General features: G+C 34.9%; 1 protein-coding gene across 2 annotated transcripts in view; it reads left to right on the top strand.

The window, feature by feature from the left end:
- The window catches only part of LOC105253377 (hemicentin-1), a 264693-nt gene that overhangs the window by 212268 nt on the left and 30424 nt on the right, over positions 1-22001 (top strand). For both annotated transcript variants that reach the window (XM_025405966.1, XM_025405964.1), the window contains exon 5: positions 9881-10015. In XM_025405966.1, the coding sequence (XP_025261751.1) occupies positions 9881-10015 (135 nt within the window). The remainder of the gene's footprint in view (positions 1-9880; positions 10016-22001) is intronic.

Raw genomic sequence — 22001 nt, 5'->3', positions numbered from 1 at the left:
CACGTTGGAAGATACGTTGACTCATTCCACTTCTTTGTTTCGATCGACGAGCGCACACCGCTGCCGATTCCTCAGGTCGGTGAATCTGGAGCGCGTTAATCACGAGAGCAGGACGCGCGTTCTCTCACGTTTGCTCCCCCCTTTCACCCCCTCGATTAAAAATAAATCAGGACCTGGTTCACGTCGGCGGCGCGACATAATCGAACGGCCAACACGTGGTGGTGCGCTCGCTCACACGACATCATCGACACACGAGGCGAGGCAGCAATTCCCTGCCTCTGTTGCAGTGCCACAATAATGGAGAGCGCTCTCCAATGGGTTGCCCATCGCGACAAAAGTGACGCATAAGTCGAGCCAGGCGCATACAGTCGTCACGACTACTCTCTCTTGTATACAGGGTCTTCAAAAAGTCCCGGTAATTTGCAATTAACAATTCCATATTTTTCTTAAAAACAACTATATATTTTTTTACACTAATTGATTACTCTCATTATTTTGTACATAAAAGTATTAAGGTAAAATAATCGAAAAATGAATATTTTACAAGATATTTTACAGTTTATGTAAAATTAAGAAATGATTTCAAGCCTCAACTCGAGATGTACCTAACGAAAAAATACTTAATTATAGTGTTTTGGAAAGCTCTCGAGATAAGCTATAAGAATATGCAATAAAAATGAGGAGTTTCACTTAAAAAATTTCATTAAAAAAAATCAACTTGAACTTCATATGATCTTGAGTACTTTATCCAAAGTCAAATTCTTATTATCATTAGATACATTTTATTTAGTCCTACAATTTTGTTTCTTACATATTTTTCATTATAGTTGATCGTTTTCGAGATATTTTAACGTTCCTGGACTTTTTGAAAACCCCGTATATGTATGTACATGCATTCTCCAGCTTCATTCTCTGTATCCATCAGCGCTCCACTATGCATTTCCACGTCGACGCGGCTTACTTCGAGACTTATGCGCGCGAAAAACGATGGCGTTTCACTTGGCGAAGCGAGAGCGGAGGAAAGAACTCATTACGCTCGGAGCTTTTATGCCGCGTTCTCGGTCCTCGGTTCTCCAGCGAGTCGCCTGTTCTAAACAGTCCCAGCCCAGATCCTCCAGTATCCGTGTGCATGTGTGCTTGTATAGTTTGGCGGAATTTCGAGAGACACGTTCATGAACCAGACGAGCTGATTCTCCTCATCCCTTGGCTGATTCGAGAGGAGCTAACACAAAAAGGAGAATATCGCGGCCGTCACCGCTCGTCGTTCCCAAGCTGAAATACGCGTTGATAGGACGTCGGTAATTAATGGGCGACCGGCGTCTTGAATGACTAGGGGAGATTTTTATAATAGATCTTCCCTCTCGTGGGTTTCTTTAAAACGCTCGTTGTTGTTATAATCATGTTGCGCGGGATTTATTAACGTTACGACGTAATTGATTAACGCGCCACGTTAGCCGCTATATTTTCCAGCCGAGCGCTGTCCGTTTCCCACGAGCGGCTGACAATTTCCTCGCGTTTCTCAATGCTTCGTGTAAGAATCAAGTGTATCTTCTAGCGTAAGAGGTATAGCATCAATCGTGAAACAACAAGAAGCCTATGATACGCGCGTCCAACTTCTTTCTCTCGGAATTGCTACGCAAATAAAAGGTGGCAAATCGAGACAGCGCAAAGTACATGGATAGATTATACGGTTGGGTCCCTGTGCGACTTTCGCTCGACTATATCCAGTTGAAGAATGACATATCATTACGCGCACGAGGGATGCGAGATGTACTGGAACGGAAGGCAAGAAGACACCCGTGTCTTGGAGGCCCGATATTTTTTCCCATCTTGCAACAGAGGCTCGTATTTGCAGGTTTCGCGCAGCCCGGGGTTCTCTCTTATCGACGTAAGTATCCCGGCCAATCTGTCGTCTGTCACGTTCGCGGTGGTCGCGGGGGTATTGCATCGTTTCGAAAGAAAGAAAGCACGACATCGAGTAATACAGATGGTACGTTGGATGAAACGTACGCCTGTCTCGCGCGCGCACTGCCTTTTTCTAGGGCTCACGTGTCACACCTTCCTCGAGGCACAGATGCCTGCCCCGGACCAATTCCCAGAAGTACCTATGGATTATAAATAGCGTGGGAGAGGCCGCTCTCCGCCGCAATCCAAAGATAAAAAAGATTAAACCGGTCGTCGCGCGGCATTTGCGCGAGGGATCCTTCGCGTCTGATCTATCTCGAGACAACTTGACCCTCCTGGTCTTGACGTTCCTGTAATTAATAGCCTCAAATACATCCTCCCGTTGAGCTCTCTTCGCTCCGAAAGAACTTGCGATAACATCGATCGACATCTCGACCTCATGTTTTTTTTATATTATTTATGTGTATAAATATCAGGCACAGTCGGAATAAATTATCAACGGTCAACGACATATCAACCCCATTTCATACGTGATTTTATCCGTCTCTATTTTTCGAAAGTGTCTATTAAAATATTAATTAGATTAATATTCTAGATATATATTAATCCTCAAATATAGAGAAGAATTAATTAATATTATATATATATATATATATATATATATATATATATATATATATATTAGACATTTGTAGCGTATAAAATTATACATTCCACTCTTTTACGTGATCAAAAAGTCCTTGGGATTTGCGATAATCGGATTGGCCGCGATTGGAGGAAAAAGAGAACAAATTTTATTTTATATAATAGAGATTGATATATTATTAAATCGCAGAAGAAAAAGTAATATGCAAGCGATAACAACGTCAAATCACATAAATGGGCACTGTACAGCCATTACCTTTCACAAATGTCGACACGATTTTCACTTCCATGGGATTCTTCTCCCCATTTTATGCCATCCAATCGTAACCTGTCGTTACGTCAGCAAGCATTTCGCTATATGGGCGAATACCGAGGAGAGGCAAACCTACGGAAAGGACAATTTAGCGCCCGTATCAGAATTAGAAGCGATGGTACGCGAAAGTTTCCCCCGCATATCACGATTTCCCCCGAAATTCCTTCCGCGAACTCCATACAAATTACCAAGTTGCCAGATGTGTGTACGTGTGTGTGCATTGTACGTATACGCATGTGTCTTGTCGACGTTATTCACACCGGCTTGACTTCCCGAAACAGCTCTGTGTCCGCAAAGCTATCGTCTACGCGCCGTTTGACACGTCATCGAACGTCATTACGTATATCATCGGCCACGAACGGGCCACGTAGCACGAGTTATAGCTTCACGTTAGTCTTGCGAAAGCTTCAGCGTAAGCACAACTGAGGGTAGGCGTTTAATGGTGTAGCAGAAAACACAATAACATAAGAGATACGATTTGATATTTATAGCAAGAGAGAAATACACATGTGCTTAAACTTATCTATACATTAAGAATTATATCATTTATTATATTTAAATTGACGTCTCTTTAAACAATCATTGCGCGACAGCTTCTTGTTACAATATGTTTCAATATTTTGATTGAAATATAAGATTGAATAATTAATAGATTATTATAATTTTATTATATATATTTTTTATATCAATAATATTTAATATCTAATATTTAATATTTAATATTTAATATTTAATATTTAATATTTAATATTTAATAATTTTTATATCAGTAATATTTAATTTTTAATATTAAATTGTTTTTTAAATAAGGGATTTTTGTGCACCCAGAAAAATCAGTATCAAGTCTTCTATCTATCTTAAAAATATGCAAACGAGCAACATATATTGGCCAGACTTTTATGCAAATTATTGCAAAAGAAGAATATCAATTAATGATACAATTATTTTCGAGACACGAAGATTTCCGAAACATTCGCAACTTGAAATAGCCAGAATTAAAAACGGGGATAATTAAAACTATCTTTTATACATGAAAACGTGCATACGGTTAATGAAAAAATTAAATGTGCGAGCATTTTACAAAGTTTTCAGAGAATTTTATTTTCATATGCTAAATATGAAGACTCACATAAATATAGGATTATGACTTATCGAAGCAATTCTAGGCCAAAGAGTCAATATGGGATTGACGCGCGCTTGTTTACGCGATAAGCATCGGCTAAATCGAGGGATTCGTGCAAATAATATTTCAGTTCAAAATGTATACATATCGTATCTTCCGGCAAATGCTCGTGTTTGACGAGAAAAAAAAGTGGCTTAAATACACGATGCTGATTCTCCACAAGCGCACGCCTTTACCTGACGCTTTTTCCAGCTCGCCAATCGGTTGCAAAAATTTAATAACTTGAAAGCGTTGTATTTTTGCCGTTGTATCTGCCGTTGAACATTTTACGTCGCTTTCAAGTAGAAGCTAACGCATAAACATGGCGACTTGGGAGTCGTAAGGGGAAGCCACGAGTCATATCGCGAAGAAAGAATGCGATCAGTAAATGTTGAAATTAGGTTTATTACGTTTTATTATTCTTTCATAAACTAGAAAATGAAAAAGCTACAAAATGAAATTACGTAAGAAATAAAAATTACATTTTAATTTGATTTCATGATTTAATCACGATTTGAATCACGATTTAATTCAACACTTGAATAACCGAACATTGTAATTGAATCAAAAGACAGGAATGAGTCTTGATTGCTTTTTTTACTTCATCTTTCTTTCTAGAAAGTATTTTTATCAAAATGTTTGATCAGCACTCATAAATAGAAAAATGTCAAACTTGAACTCGGGAATTACTTAATCATGACATCTCAACTGTCAAATGTACGAAGATAAATATGAAAGAAACCGTTTAAAATAAATAAAATTAATTTGTCTACAAATATAAACTGCATGTTATAAAATTAGAAAAACATTAAGAACAACGAGGCTCAAATACTTTCAATTGGATTATAGTTTTTAGGACTTTTAGTTTCAGAAATTATTACTTGTTGAGACATTTTCACAGTAATAAAAATATAAATATTCTATAAGCAATAATTTTTTTTTCGCAGGAAAATTATCATAATTATATTCAATGGATTTAGAAATGACAAATGAAAATTACGATAATGTAAGGAAAGATATGAATGCATGCATTTTAAATTGAATTTGTCGCTCCAGAAATATTCCAATTTTCAGTAATTTACGTAGCCATCATAGCACATTTAATCATATTAAAAAGAAAACGGAAAATTTCAAGCATATATGACTCTAATTAAATATACGAGAATACTCGTTAATAAATGCGGAATTATTTAATGAATGATATCCTCATTCGGAACTACAAACAAATAATTAATATACCGTAAAAGGTAATAATCCGTCTGATTAAACCGAATTGCATTAACGTAATTACTGCGTGTGACACGAGATACGGCATGCAGCGAAATTTTATGTGATGTCAAGTAAGAATCTTGATAAAAGAAAAAAATATTTAAGATTTACTACGATTTCCAGGCACACTTTATTGCAAGTACGCGAGATAATACGATGCCACAAACACATGGAAATTTTTAATCAACGTACGGAGGAGGGAATAATCAGCGACGGATAAAAAGATCGCATATTTATGGATTTCCATGATTACGAAATTTTTGCAGTCGGAAATAATTGCGAAATGTGTTGTTGAATTGCGCGAATGCGCATATAAAAAGCATCTCTTACTGCACGATATTCATTTTTAATTATTAATATGCACAAAGTATGAAACGCGGAATGATAGCAAGAATGATATAGATAGAAATAAATATCTCCATATATTTTTTAACGAACTTTTAATGAATTTCTGAAATTTTATTTTACTCGATGAACACAAACTTTATACATATTTTTTCTCTTGCATCGGCGATTTCGCTCATTACGATTTAACGATTAATCCAATACAGTGCAAGTTTATATGTTTGCTCAAAAAAAAAATTAATTAAACAAAAAATTAAAAAAAAACAACATATGAACGGATTAATAAATAGGTATGACAATATGAAAGATATACAAGATAATGCGAATTTTAATATGTGAATTAAGCGAAATAACGACATGAAGAGAAATTATCGTGCATGCAAAAAAGCGTTTGCTCATCGCAAATTATTTCTATCACAACTCTCGCTTAAACGCTCGAGTAAAACGAGTATTTTACTCTCGTGTAATCGGAGAAATGCATTAGTATAGTCAATATATAAAGCCAACATGACAATAATCGCGATTGTCACGCGCAGAAGATGCCGTTCCGCGTCTATATTTTCGCAAAGGTCGAGCGACCGACGCAAAGAGCGTATATTTTCGCGGAGCATTTCGCAAGGGGAAACGAGAAGCCCGGCTGATATATGCTCGAGCCTTACCCCTGAAAATCCGGGACGCTCGGCTTTTCTTGGCACAATTGGGAGATTTTCGAACGGCCCGATCCATGACAGACGTCATTTTTTATCCCCGCCGTGCCAGATAAGAGTATCATCCGCGCATTTCGGAGGCACCGAGGGATAAAAAAAAAAGCGAGCGGAGAACGAACAATGCACGGGGTCGATAATCCCGTGTTAGCAGGACGCGTGTATTAATCACGAGAAAAAAACACACACACACGCGCGGGATTCGATTCGATTCGAAACGCCAATGCGAGAAATGCTATTTACATAGGCAATTCGCGGGCGATGTGGTAATTGTAAACGCATATCCGCGCCAGATGGTTCGCGATTTTATCTTGAAAAGCCGGCCGAAAAAAAAGAGCCGGTCGTTCGCCGCGCAAAATTCATGGCGTAACATTTATAGCATATCCCTCTCTGCCACGGCAAGGTAAAATTTGATGAGGAAAGCACGCGCTCGCGCTGTAATATTTCCTTCGTAAATTTATCCGCCATTATTCAAGCGCGATGAAAATAAATGTCACTCGCGAGCGTCGACGGATCGAGGAGGCGACAATAAACACGACCGGTACTCGTCGGTCGATTAATCAGAATGCGCGCATATTTCTAATTCCCGTGGTTTTGTACGCGACGCTGATCATTTAACGCCGAGAGGCCGCGAGTAAAGTAGTTGAGTCGTATTTATGACGTACGTCCGACGAAATGAGCGAGTATATCACTGCGAATGCGCAACGCGCACCTGGTGGCCGCAAATTCACGCTCGTTACACTTCATACGGTATTACGAAAAAAAATTCCTCGATCAATTTGAGATCGATCTTTCGTTACAAAAATGCGTTGCAAAAATACGAGGCATTGAATAACTGTCGAAATATATTTTCAGATTTTTCTCCCTCTTTCTTCAAGCTAAATTAAATCATTTCACATCGTTAAAATAGGCAGCGATAATTATATGATTATTGTTATAGAAATAATTTTCAAAGTTCATCAGCAGGTCTGAGGAATTTCTCGAGCGGGAGAAACGAATGATATTTTTAATCGGGACGCATTAAGATCGGAAATGAATCGTAAGAATGGCAAAATCAGATCGGTTGATTGAAAAAAAATATCGTCGTTGCAAGATTGAAACGACGAGTTGAAATCACTTTGCGTCTTTAGCCGCGGGGGATAACAATTACGCGTTATTGCTCATCGTCCGAGTTTATCGCCGGCAGAAATACGCCGTTTTGCCGGATAACAAATTTTTTCCAAGACATTTAAACGTGCAGAGGGATTTAATTAACTCGACTCTCGTCTCCCCTATTCGCAGTTCTTTTGTACCGCGGGAGTGACCCATCCACCGCCAACCGTGACAACAAGAGCATCAGCATGCTTGTCAATTCTCCCCTTTGTCATGCAAAGGCACACAAGGTTTCGTGCCGCTATTATAACGCGTCCATAGAATATACCGTTTTATTAATGCGATTATACACCCGCCCGCAACAATGGCGAATGTACAACGCGTACAACGAGAGAGCCCCGAGACTATCTCTCTGTCTCTCTTTAAAAATGAGGAAGAAAAAAAAATGGAAGAAGAACGGAGGAGAGCAGCCAGGCGTTTCATGACGTTTCATAACCGCAACGTATATACGCGGCCAGAAGGAGCGCGTTTAAAAAAAAAATAAAGAGAGAGAGAGAGAGAGAGGGAGAAAAAAATAACGGCGCCCGACTGTATATTTATTCGCGGTGACGTTTTTACCGCGACGCATTATCCATACGAACACACGAGGATGCCAAGGGTGCATCCTCGAGGATGCACAGGCGCACACCGTTCGCCGTTCGCGATGAGAGTCGGGAAGAAAGTTCCGGGCACTCGTCCAAGTTGCCGGCGGAAACGATACACTTTTCAAACTCGCATAATGCTTTTTTATGCGGCGTACCTACCTACCTACCTACTTATATACCTATCTATCTATGGGCACCATTGTTCCACGGCAAACTTTCCCCAGTTCCCTGCTGTGCACGCTCTGCGCAGCTTGGTGAAAACTATTCTTGTGTATGCATATATTTGATGACATCTGACGGTGCTTGGGATAGAGAGAGGGTTTTCCGAAAGCGAATCCACCTGAAAGAGAAGCGCGTATTGTTTTTCGAGGTACGAGGAGCTGTGATAAGTTAAAAAGGGAAAACGGTTCGACGACGATAATTTTGCTCGCGATCCTCGTGTTATTTTAGCGAAGTTACGTAACAAAGAGCTGAAATTTCCCTGAAATGGAATTTTCGTAACGTTTTAAATTAAAATTATAATTGCAATCACGTTTCGCGAGACGACGAGGTAATCCTTTTTTGTTTTCATATCTCGTATGCTAAGAAGATTCTTGGATCGATATAATATTTCTTCTCTTCGTTATTTCACCTCCCTCGCATTTATTAGAATAGCGTTCGTTGCGCCAAATGTCACTAAACATGACCGGTGCACAGCGAGATTGTAAACAGAAATTAAAAACAAATGAAATTTTGAAAATTACTAATAGACGAAGCGTATTTATTTTAAATTTTCATTAGCGATGTTGTTGACAAACGTGTACATTATATATGTATAAAACGCAAATGGTACATTATACATCGCGTACCCATCTATTTGAAGACTTTTTTTCATTGAAAAAGATGGGAACTGCCAGGAAAGAGCACTCAGTTTTACGTTGAAATATTTAATGGACTGTACTGAAAACTCAGTATTTCGAGTTACAATGTTTCTGGACGAAGTTGTCGATAAGCCGATTTCCATGTACTTGAAACTCGATGAATTAAAGCTTGCTCAGCTTTCGTATTGTGCGTTTACTTTGAAATACATATATATATATATATATATATATATATATATATATAATATATTTTTTGTCGTCAGGAATTAAAGTAGTCAAATATATAATATGTTTTTTGGTCATCCAGAATTAAAGTAGTCATGATAAAACAACGAAAACTGATGTAAGCTTCATATTTCTCTGATTTATAAATATTTATGAGCATATGATTGATAGTAAAGCTTTTTAAAAGTTATATCTCGTATGTATAATTGAGCAATAAGTTTGTTTACTACAACTACTAAAAATGTTTCATATTTTCAATCAAAATTGTAAACATTGCAACACATGTATTATACTCTTATCTTGGCTATGTAAGCAATAAAATATTTAGCGATAGCGTATATCATTTATAATTTTTTTATAGTTATGATTGTCTTGAAAATAATATTTGATAATTTTATTGCATTTATTATAGAAATTTTCGAGCATGCTAATAAATATTTTTATCTTTATAATTTGTTTTCAACTACATTATCATCCTTCATAGAGTTAAAAAACAAAATAAATTATAAACTCGAATATTTTCCATTTTAAAACTTTATTTTAGATATCCACATATCTCCTATTGAATAATTCGATTTTATCATATTCACGTAATTAAAAATTTCATAATTTCAGCTATTTTCAAGAGTTAAAATTCTTCTCTCGTATTATACGAAATATTATATATAATTCAGTGCAAAACGATTCATGTCTGATTTAATTTTTTTATTTTCCAGGTCTCGAGGAGTACAGGGATACTGTCCCATTTTGTCAATCTAAATATAGTGATACCAGAGGCGTTTATATTAGGAGGCGAAGAGCATCACGTCGATGTAGGCTCTATCATAAGCCTCGTATGCATAATAGAGAAGGTAAGATGTATTACATGTTGCGCTCATGAGACATTTACTTGACACAAGCACGAACGAATCAACTAATAAATGTAAATAATCGATAAAAAAATTTCGATAAAGCAGTTTCCTCTTTAACTTCTTTTTTGACGTTTATAACAAAAGTTTATTACATTATATTAGACTACATATATTGGATATTAACTGCACAATAATGTTTTGTCCATTTACCATATTCGGTCATGCTAATTCTTTAGATCGCGTTCATTTTTAATATGTTTACGCGAAGTGGAGTTAATGTATGTCGCGCATAAAATTCCATGTTTTATAGATAGAAATTTTTTCATAGCAGGATACATCGGAAAGTAATCATTTCGACACGATTTTCATATTTATGGGTATCATTGTCGTGCTGCTATTAACTCTTCATCTGCAATCTGGGTCGTTAACGATTCAGACGAAAATTAAATTTTAAATGACTCTGAAACGAAAAGAGAGAAAAATCTGGTTTTCCCTTCTAAAAAAAAGCTTGTTAATGGTGGAGTTTTATTAATTAAACGACACCAAGATAACAACAATCTATCTTTGATTAGAGTAGAAATTATGTTAGGATCGTTACGACCTAAATTGCAAATGCTCAGTATTTCTGCAAGTAATGAATTTTTTAGTAGTATGAATTTTAATTTGGCCCGCTTTTTGGCATTTTTTTAGTATTAATTAAAATAACTTTTTTAATGTGACGCACACAAAAAAGCAATATCTAATATTCTCACATATAATTTCTAATTATTCAAATACAAACATGTATTTCTAGTAAAATATCTTATATTTGTATATCATTATGCATTTGTTTAGCAGGTAGACGGTTCTGTCTTTTAGTTCAATCTCTTTTTATTAATTTGTATTATTATTCGGGAAAAATTATGTAAATAATTTAATTGTTTATTATTATCGCATGCATCCTTATAAAATTACTCCACTTTCAAGGTCTCTCAAAATAATTAAGCTTATTGAAGCCGCAGATACATTTATATTCTTTCATAAATGTCATAGATCTTTAAACAACAACTTTTCTCAATACTTATTAATTTTGCAAAGTTGTACATTTTTTAAAAAGTTTCCATTTTTAACTGATTCTTATTCAAACTTCGATTTTTATAAAGAAACAATTTTAATATTTAACTTTAATATTATATATTTATATTTTAATATTTAACAATGATTGATATAGAGACGTTATAAAGATTTCAAAGTGTCTTAAATGTTTCAAATTTTTTCAATTTAGAACACTAAAGTAATTTTGGGATTGATATAAACCATTCAGTTTGCAGATCATTAAAAATAATATTGCAGACGAAATGTTATAACTACCTGATCTCGAGAATGCGCATATATTATAATATTGACTTTAATATACAGAATATCTTACGTCTTCATTTTATTTCTAAACTTTTCACAGCGCAATTTAAACTCAATGTTCTCTTAACATGTATCAAAACAATTAATTTCCCTGCGAAAAATTATCTTAAAGAGAATTTTAAACTTAATATTATTTTCTGATTATAATAATAACATTTTTCACTTGATATCAAATCGATTACACGAATTTCCAGGGCGTAAATGAAAACCGAGAAGTATGTTGAACGAAATTTACGATGCAATGCAATTTTTACGTATCATAAAGGGAATCGCGATACGCAAAAGCGTACCTCTCTCGAGGCATTTGTTTGCGCGCAGGATTAATTATCTCCCGCCAGAATGTATTAATAGCTTCGTTCTCATACGCCACGCAACAGTACGATGTTAACGCGAATAATTCGTGCATAGTATTCTCTCACTTGCCGCCATTTCATCGTCGTCCTTTGATCTGTATCGTTAGATTATTAACGTTTCCGAGACTTGCGCGCGAATATTTGTTGCCGGGATTTGATCCCGCGCCTTCGATATCGGGAGCATTTCTCGTCGCGGACGCTCGCTCCGGCCCCATTCGCAATATTTCAGTTATTTTATCGGATTCTGTGCCGCTTGTCCGCGAATTCCAAGCAATATGCAAGCGCGGCGGCTGCCCGTTTCCGCCCTTATTCGATATTCACGCGCGGCAACGGAATCGCGGGCGAAGAAATCGCGAAACCCGATGACGTTGATTCCGTTTTAATTGGTAACTGTGTACACCAGATACCCATTAATTAAACTGATAAATTAAAATCGCCGCGCCGCGCCGCGCCGTGTAGTTGCAATGCGGCTGGAAATTGATTAAATTCGTGTTTCGACTAACATGCGCGCTGATCCGTCCACCATCCCCCTATTGACAAGGCGCCGTTGAGTCACTTAATTTCTCTGTTTTACAATTTGTATTCGATGCTCTTTCTCAACGTATGTACAGCCCATATCGACATAATTTCTCGCTAATATTTTCTATTTACGAGATGCAATATACAGAGTTTCTTAATAAGTGGGAAAAATTTTAGGAGATGATTCTTGTCGAAAATTAAGGGAAGGGATTATTTTTTATTTCTTAGGTTTTTATTATAATTTTGTTTTTGTTCCAATTTTTCCAACATTTACTCTAATTTTATTTTTATTTTAAAATTTAAAATTTAACTTCTCATAATTCGAAACGTATGCTGTTTACCATCGCGCTGTGTACGATAACGTGTTTTATTTTTTATCTTGAAAACTATTAATTTTACGAAAAAAATAAAAGAAATAAAAAAGTTTCTAAATAAATCAAACCTTTTAATGCATATTTTTAGATAATCATATTCCGACTCATTAAAAAATTCTAATAAAAAATGAAATAGTGGCTGCTAGTTTCGTCTCTTGATAACAATACGGGAGGCTAAAAAAATATGAATAAATAACTTTTCTACTAGTGGAAAATCCATCTAATTTCATTTCTTTAACTTGTTCCAATTTTGAGAAAAAAATAAAAACCTAATTTTTATCCCCATTTCTGGAGAAGTGTAACTTCATTTTTTATATGAGAAACCCCCCACCCGCTAATTTTCGACAAAGAATCATCTCTAAAATTTTTCGCACTTATTAAGAAACACCCTATATTTGAACCTTATTAATTCCACGATAACAAAGTACTCTTTCTATACGTATCTATAACCGATGATAAAATGCGATTTTTCATCTAATTTTTATTCTATTTACGATGCAATATATATAAATCTTATTATTTTAAAGCATTGTTATTCTGAATTTGTTAACAAAGTATGAGACGCGAAGGAAAGAATGATACAATGATACAAGAATACAAGTTTTGTTTATTTACATTTCTTATATATTTTGCATACTCCATAGTATTGCACATTACCTTGCATAAATATACGTTCCTTCAATGCTAAAGTCTTTATCTACACAATTGTGTTGTGGTACATTTGAATTAAATAAATAAATTTGATATGTATCAGCATGTGCGATCAACTTAAACATTCTCTATTGTTAGAAAAACAAGATTGAGAGTCTGCGGTTTACAATACTTGGCCGAGTGTTGGATGAATTTTCATTGAAATATCGAAATATTGAAATATCGAAAGATATCGAAATATTTTCATTCTTTTTATTCGTTGGAGAAAGTCGTCATTTCACATACGCAGGTAATGACGTTATTAATAACGCTCTCTCTCTCTCTCTCTAGAGACAAGCGTGCTCGTATAGAAAATGCGTAACACACCGTAACGCTGATTTCGCAGTAATTGACGAGCGGCTATACAGACATCGTTAATTAAACTGATAAATTAAAAGTGTCACGGTGCAGAGTGGCTAAAAATTGATGCGCACGCAAATTCGAGCGCGAACTTATATGCGAAAATGTGCGTGCGTGTGTGTGTGTGTGTGTGTGTGTGTGTGTGTATGTGTGTAACACGCGTTCGCTCGCATGCGAGCTCACCCTGCTGCAAATCCTTTACATTTACACGCGAACGTATTGAAAAACGTCAGGTGGATCGTGTGTCGAGTTTACGAAACCCTCTTTTTATTCCCTTTCGCAAATGTGCGCCCGCGAAAAAAGTAGAGCGCATCGCGACGAACTTTCCGGTTCAGGGATGCGCCGCCGGCTAAATAAGGGTGAGTGAAATGTGGGCGGTTTAACTTTGGCAAGTACAATCGGGTCGGCTTAACTTTGAAACGCAACCGCGCCTGTAATCTTACTTCGGCACGCGACCGCAACAGTTAACTCTTTCCTTGCCTCTCTCTCTCTCTCTCTCTCTCTCTCTCTCTCTCTCTCTCTCTCTCTCTCTTTCTCTCTCTCTTTTTCTTTTTTCACCGAGCACGATTATCGAACGGTCAACAAACCGTATTTGGAAAAAATGCGCAAAGTGATTTATGCTATGCACGTCCATTTTTTTTTGGAATGTTTTCGCAAAGTAAGCTCGAAAACATGCCGGATATGCAGATTCGAGTCGCAGCGATGTATTAATTAATATAGCGTGATATTTTGTTTGTTGCCGCCGACGTAATTCATGCTTCATTGAATAATATAATTCTCGTATCGATGCGCAATCTAAAATTATAAAAGTAATATATCGGACTCGCGCGAGCCGATTGCATCATGATCTGTGTAAACTTCTCTCAATTGAATTCAAGCCGATGATACAATACGAGCCAGGGAAATAGGATAAATACTCCGGCGTCGCACCTCTCTCCTCGCAAGAGAGCCGCCATTTTTCCTGCGTAGTTTCAAACCCCGCGAATGTCGTTTGCATGCTTAAGAATACAAATTACGCATAAACCGCAATATGTCTCGGGGTATATATATTTTTCCTTTTAATGAAATAAGATTAGCGTAAATTATAGCGATACATCACGCTACCGCGAGAAAAGCAGTTTCTGCAGCAGGAAGTCGACGCACTTTAACACAGGATTTATTTATTAAAAAAAAGAAAGGAAAGGAAGGAAGTCGAAGGAGCGCGATAACACGAATGGTAAATCATCTCGACCCTGTATAAAATATCGATATATATATATATATTATATATATATATATACAGGATGATCTGAGATCATTTGGAAACGAAAATCTTAATACCAAAATATTGAGGAAGATGTAATTTCGACGCTATAAAAGATTAAAGATTATCAATTGGCGCGTTACGTTCTCCTGTGCTCAGAGACATAGCGTATCAAGATCCGTACAGTAGTCAGTAATTTTTATGAAGTCTTCTTCAACATTTTAAATTATTATTAGAATTTTCATCTCCAAATGAGCAGGAATCTGCTATTAACAGCTGATTCGTTAAGTCTGGAACCTTGTATATATATTGTTACAATGACATGTTATCGGACTCGTAAAAATTAAATATCTCGATGAGAAACTTCGCTGCACATCGTCGTTTAATTTCACGTTATGGCTTTACGTCATTGGTTACGTTATACACAATTGCTGCATCGCAAAAAGAGAGAGAAATAGAGAAAGAAGAAGAGGATGCACGAGAGAAACTATCGATCGATACGCTTGCATTCGCTCTATCCGAGCTTAAAGAGGAAATTTTGGGATTGCCACCACAGAGACGAAGCTTTGAACTTTAAAGCAAGAGATAAAGCTCTTCCTTATCCTTGTATTAGAAGAAAGATTTCATTGGGAAAGATTTCGAGTGTAACGTGGATAAAAGTCGCCGCAAACGATTACTCCTGAATTCCTTTTAAAGCGTAATATTTTTTTTCAACCCACAAATAACACAAGTGAAAATCTTGCAAAATGATTAATATTCCGTGCGTTGCGTTTGTAACCTCGTCAAGATAATTTAGTTCTAAAATTCACATTCGCTATCTTGGAACGAAAATATTAAACGTCGCGTTTTTTAATCTGAAATTGATGAATAAATTTCCTATTTAAACGCGAGCGTATATATGAGATTTCCTCCATTTCGGTATCAAATTATTGAATGATATTGATTGATAATATCGCGATATTAATGCATTTGTTAGGATGTAATGTAATATATTTATTTAGCAAAAAAACACATATTTCATTATTGCTATTCAAGTATAATTGAACATATTTATATTATATTCGCTATAATAACATAAATTTGGTATTAACAAGATATTTTATTCGAAAAATGATAGAAACTTTTACGATTTAAACGTAAAACTTATACGTAAGCGCTTTTATTTTTATGTGAAAATTTAATTACAACGATTATTGATAATCTATCGCCAGAAAAGAAAATTCATTTTCCTTGCGGCATTTCTTTTATTGAGAAACTAATAAAATTAAAACAAATGTCATTGAATCATCGATAATTTATTTTCGAATTTTTCGAAAATCATTGAAGCATGATTATTATACGAGCGTGGACAAGATAATCATCTCCTCTTCCTTCGTCGAATCGCGCTACATCGTAACAAAGTTTCTTGATTATCGGCGCGATCCTTAATTGAGAGACAAGCACACGTGTAGAATTTCCGTGCCATTAATGTTCAAATTTATAACACTGCAGCTTGCAAACTTGTACTTGGAGCAATATTTTAATTTTGATTTTAATTATAACTTTAGCAGTGTTTTAATTATTAGTGAAAATTCGTTTGTGTAGAGTTTTATAATTTTTAATATTTTTACATATTCACAAAAGAGAATATATAAATAAATAAAAAATATAATGCCCCAAAGAGATAAATTAAATATGATAATTTATGCACGCACATTTTTTATCAAGATAAAATCTTGGCATGTGTGTGAGAATATTTAATACAATATAAAATGTTTAAATAGATGTGAAAGAAGAAGACATTAATCAAATGGAAAAATTTTAACCTTATTAAATTTCTTTATAAATCCAGTCTTACTGTCAAAATAAAAATCAGACGATTAGTACCACGTATAGCCACAAGTTACTTTTTGCGTGATTCTTTTTTCTAATTTTATCTGGGATTAAATTTAATCTCTTACATTTTAATGTAAAAGCTGAAATCCTTTTTCAGAGGAAATATTTTAAGAACGTACTACTTGTTCGACACGATATTTACTAAAATGATAAAAATAGTCAAAAAATATCTCCCAATTCTATAATTATATTTTGCTCTTTTTAAAATTTTGTTAATATATAAATATATATTTTGTTAATATATAAATTTTATTAATTATTTTTCTAATACACATTTATAAAAATAATGTGCAATAATTGCATATTTAAATTGATAAAATTAATTAAAGAATTTAACTCAACTTTTAAATTTTTTAGTTCAAGTCTATTTTTGTCCCTTCTTATAATTTTGTTATATTTGTAAAAAGTTAAAATAAAATCGTGAATTATTTTGATTATAAATATATGCAAAACATATTTTATAATCACCGATATTATATGCAACATGGGATTAATAGGATTAATAGTAGAGAGCGAGATATATAACGTCCTGCTAACTATATTTTATGTCCATTTGAAATTATTCGAGACGCTTGAACGGGATCAATAAGAGCGTCTCGTATTTCCATTTCTCGCAAATGGAAAACCTTTAGAGTATATGTACGGTATATGTAACACGTAAACGATAATCGAATCATCCCCACAATTTTCCGATAGAGAATCTGAAAGAACAATGCCCTTTCGCATACTACCAGAGTACAATAAAGATACCAGTTTATCTTATTTCCATCTGCCACGCTCCGTTTTTAGAATCGCGCAAAAGCCGCTTACGGATAAGCACCTACAGGATACTTCCATTTGCCGATTGGACAAAAATCAATATGCCTCACCATAAGCCAATAGGTAGAATTTTTTAATCGTTGCAAGTGCCGGATATCGCAATGAGTGCAAACGATTGCGTTTCGCATAACAATTCGTAGAGCATTATGTTTCGCCGAACGTTTATGCGAATATGGATATTTACCTTTACTTCACTTTATTAGAGGATAAATCTCTTTTTCAATCGTAAAATAGCAATTATTAAATATTGATATAAAATAATAACGAGCTGCAAAAAATAAAGTCAATGAAGCGTTGTCGATTTTTTTATAAATATATCGTACGTGTATATTAGATATGTATCGCTGAATAGAAAAACGTTCAACGTTTCATTCAACATTTTAACAATATTCGCGTAAAGAGAGAAAGAAAGAGAGAGAGAGAGGATGAATAAATAAATAAATAAATAAATAAATAGCGAAAAAAAGGAATTTTGTACTTTTTGATGAATGATCATTATAATTATGAGGTGAATGTTTGATAAAATTAAGCTGCAGATAATTGGCGTCGTCGTCGTCATTTATAGATAATGAATCAGAAAGGCGAGAAAGTAAATTCAGAATGACGAATACAGGCATGAATCTTGTAGTAACGAAGGGCGGCTTGATTAAACCACGACTTGGTGCGCCGTACAGAATTATGATAGAGCCAATTAAACTTTCGGCAAAATTCTCATTAGCGGCCATGCAGAAGCCTCGTGGCTGAAATCATTGCATTTCGCGGAAATCTGCCGGGTTTTCTCGTTAAAAATATTGATTCATCAGCCTAGTTTCTCCCAAGAAAAAAATAAAGTCTACGAAATTCGATTTCCTCCACAAATAAGAACTATAAAAGGTAATAATAAAAATAATACAAAGCTGTCATTCCGCGTTAGTGTGATCATATTTCGTATATTGTATGAAAAGATAAATAAACGTAGACTCATGTGAATGAACTGAAATAAGAGCACTTATAATATTGATGAGGCTGTATAATGCAATCACTAAATATGATGACATATATAACATGATGACATAACGTAGGTAATCTCTAGATAGATCCGAAGTTAATTTAAGAAAGAATATCTAAAGTCTGATTAAATAGCGCAAAAATTGTCTCTTGTAACATCTCTTATTAAATTAAGTACTCTCGAAATAAACTCGAATTAAATTGTAGAAAAATAAATTATTGTTTATTATTACTCGTATTTAATATTCCCGATTATCGTCGACGCTATTTATAGCGTCAAAAATATTCAAGAGATAAAAAAGATATTTCAATTCCATTTAGTAAATATTCATTCGCAACTTTATTCAGCTAAAAAATCAGACGAGGGAACAAGAATCTTTCATTATTAAAGCAGAAGATGATCCGAGAGGTTGATATTCTTCAAAATTAACGACCTGTATTTTGAAACAAAGGACAGACTTCTGTCGTTAGTTGCATGTGTGGTCTTTCACGACAGGCTATTAGGATTGCATGGTAAAGAGCAAGTCGTTTGCGGAAATCGTAACGTGTACAATACTGTGCCATTGTACGTATAATAATTGAGAGAACATGTGAAAGGGCGGTAAAACCGAGCATTAATTTTCGCAGTTTCTAATGAAAGCACTTCAAAAGCCCAAAGAAAAAGGGAGCGGTCTATCCTCGCCTTTTACACCCGCCAGCCAGCGTTACGCCGTAATTATAATTCCTCGACCGTAAACATTATGTATGTGCATCCACAATTTACAGCATTAATTCACATGCGCACCTTGGGAAAATTTAGCAACGAAACGTAACGAGCGAAAACAGATTTGTAATTGAAATCACAATCGCGAGGCTTTCAAATAGAAATAAAATGATATCTTTGAAAATTTAATCGAGGCTTCAATTACGCGTTTCAATTATCATTGATAATTTTTTCTTTTTCTTTCGTCGCATCGATTTTTGCAACGAAATGTTTGGAATAGTAGCACGGATTTTGTCGACAGAATATCAAAATCATCGCTTCAATTCGCTTTGTCCTTTTTATCGCGCTGTAACAGATATAATACATTACTATTGAAGAGCTTACAAAGGCATCGTTTGAGTTGGATATCATTTATAAATTCGATTTAACAACGCGACGTAGATAATTGATGAGCTAAAGTAGAGAACGTCGAGCTTTTATCGTTATTCTATGCAGATCATTGTCATTCCTTTATAATTTGATACACACGGATTTTTTTAGAGGAATATACAATCACATTTCTCTATGTTTTATACGCAATAATTCTAAATTTATAAAAAATAACATTGAAATAATTTGCGATAATTTCCTGTGTGTGTGTTATATGTAATAATTATGTTAAATTATAATTAAAAAATTAGCAAGTTGAAAATACCGCTTAACGAATTTTACGTAAAATTTCTTTGCTACGACCACCATAGCAAGACGGGGAAATAAGTTTCAAATTCAATTTTACGTTCCGTCAGTACTTTTAACAAGGGGGTAAAACGTTTTGTGCAATAAACGCTCTTGTCGTCCCTCCGAGAGGATCAACGTCGGACCTCTGTAATCTTGACATGTAAATTCTTGAGGAATATAAGAGTAAATTACGATTACATTCAACTGTTTAAAGTACATCCGTGTCTAAATTTATTCGCGTCAAAAACGCATTTAACATTTTTCGCGGTGTTAGGTAAAATTTTACAATATAAAGCATTCAATAACAAAGCAGATTTCGTGTCGAAATTTCACGGGAATTTTCGTGAATTTTGTACATGATAGTCGAAAATATCTTTTACATAACTGGCATTTTTTTCACGTTTTCATAATTTCGCGATTTTATCACAAAAGATATTGATCCCTCGAAAATATCCCTCGTGTACGAGTTAAGCATCATAGATCGGGAATCTTGAGGTTCTATTAACAAAATCATCTCTTTATAAATGAAAGTGTACGCATATCACTTTTTCAACGGCTGATCCGTCCCAAAGTATTAGCCTTAAAGCTCAAGATAGTGCTTGAACTTTCGGCTGAGTCAGCCCAGGCGAGAGAAAGCCTCTGATATAAGCTCTTTGTCGGTCGTAAGCTTCGTTCCGGACGCGATGGATGACCGAGCACACACTGGCAGGGAGGAGGATATATCCCTCTTTCTTTCCTAATAATCCCGCGGGCAGCAGAAAGTCCTATGGGCAAAAAGAACGGTAATCTGCACTTATCTCAGAGAATGCTGTCGTTCTTCGATTCTCGCAACGCGAGATGAGAGTGAAGGAATTACGTTACGCTAAGCCCTCGAAAAATTGATTTGCAGTCCCCCGAGCGCTTCCGCTAAAAACTAACGATTAATATAAATCGAAAGTATTTATTAAGATAAATATTAGGATAAATATTAGAAAGGAATGAATTTATAAATAAAAAAAACAATAAATGTTTTTATAGATGATATTCCGCTTTCTAGAAATAAAAGAATATTCGAATTTTTCGTCGTCTTTTGATATTAATTTTAATTTAATTCCGATGAAATCGACGTTCATTTCTTTTCTGATGAGTGATCCGACGTGACATCTCGCTAGAGACATTTTAACGTGAGAATGCATGGTCTTGGCGAGTTTACGTTCGTCAACATCTAACGTACCTTGTAATTCGTCAGCGTTTTGCCATTAATTTGCTAACCGAGTTGCACGCTCCAATAAGCGCACCGCCAAATTTTCACTACGCGATTACGTGCTCCATTAATAAGCTTCACGTTAAGTAACTACATACTTAATTAATTAATCTCGAGGCTCGTTTGACGTCGATAGCATGCGCAACTACACTTAAGAAATTTACCAGCATCTCGCTTTTCGGCGTCTAATGAACTGACATGTACGCGATCGTCGTACTCTTTCAGCGAAATCGAAATGATGACGAGACTAGAAAAATCAGAGATTTGATTAAATCGATCCTGGCGACGCTTCAAATAAAAATCTTCGAAATAAAACGCTGTTATTAAAAATGCACAAGTATCAAAAATTAAGAAACAACGATAATTCTTATGCTTTTCATTAATTAGTTAATTATTTCCTTATTTTTCTCATATTTCTATAATTTTAGAAGAAGGAGATATACATTGTTTTATTATATAACTGTTATATAACTTTTGTTATATTGTTTTGTTATAATATTATTATAATCAATTTAGAGAAAATTTTATTCTAGTAGAGGGATCAAAAATTGAGAATAAATTTATTATCATATTCAATTTCATTTGTAAAATTTTATACAAGATTTTTTATAGGTTAAATTAGGAATATAGAAAAAATAAATTATAGTTGATAACAAAAATAAAGATAAAAAAGATGAAATATAGATTAAAATTCATAATATAGGT

The sequence above is a fragment of the Camponotus floridanus genome, unplaced genomic scaffold, assembly GCF_003227725.1.
Source record: "Camponotus floridanus strain SB8 unplaced genomic scaffold, Cflo_v7.5 scaffold1, whole genome shotgun sequence".
NCBI lineage: Eukaryota > Metazoa > Arthropoda > Insecta > Hymenoptera > Formicidae > Camponotus > Camponotus floridanus.
The sequence above is the reverse complement of the archived record's forward strand: the minus strand, read 5'-3'. Positions and strand labels throughout refer to the sequence as shown.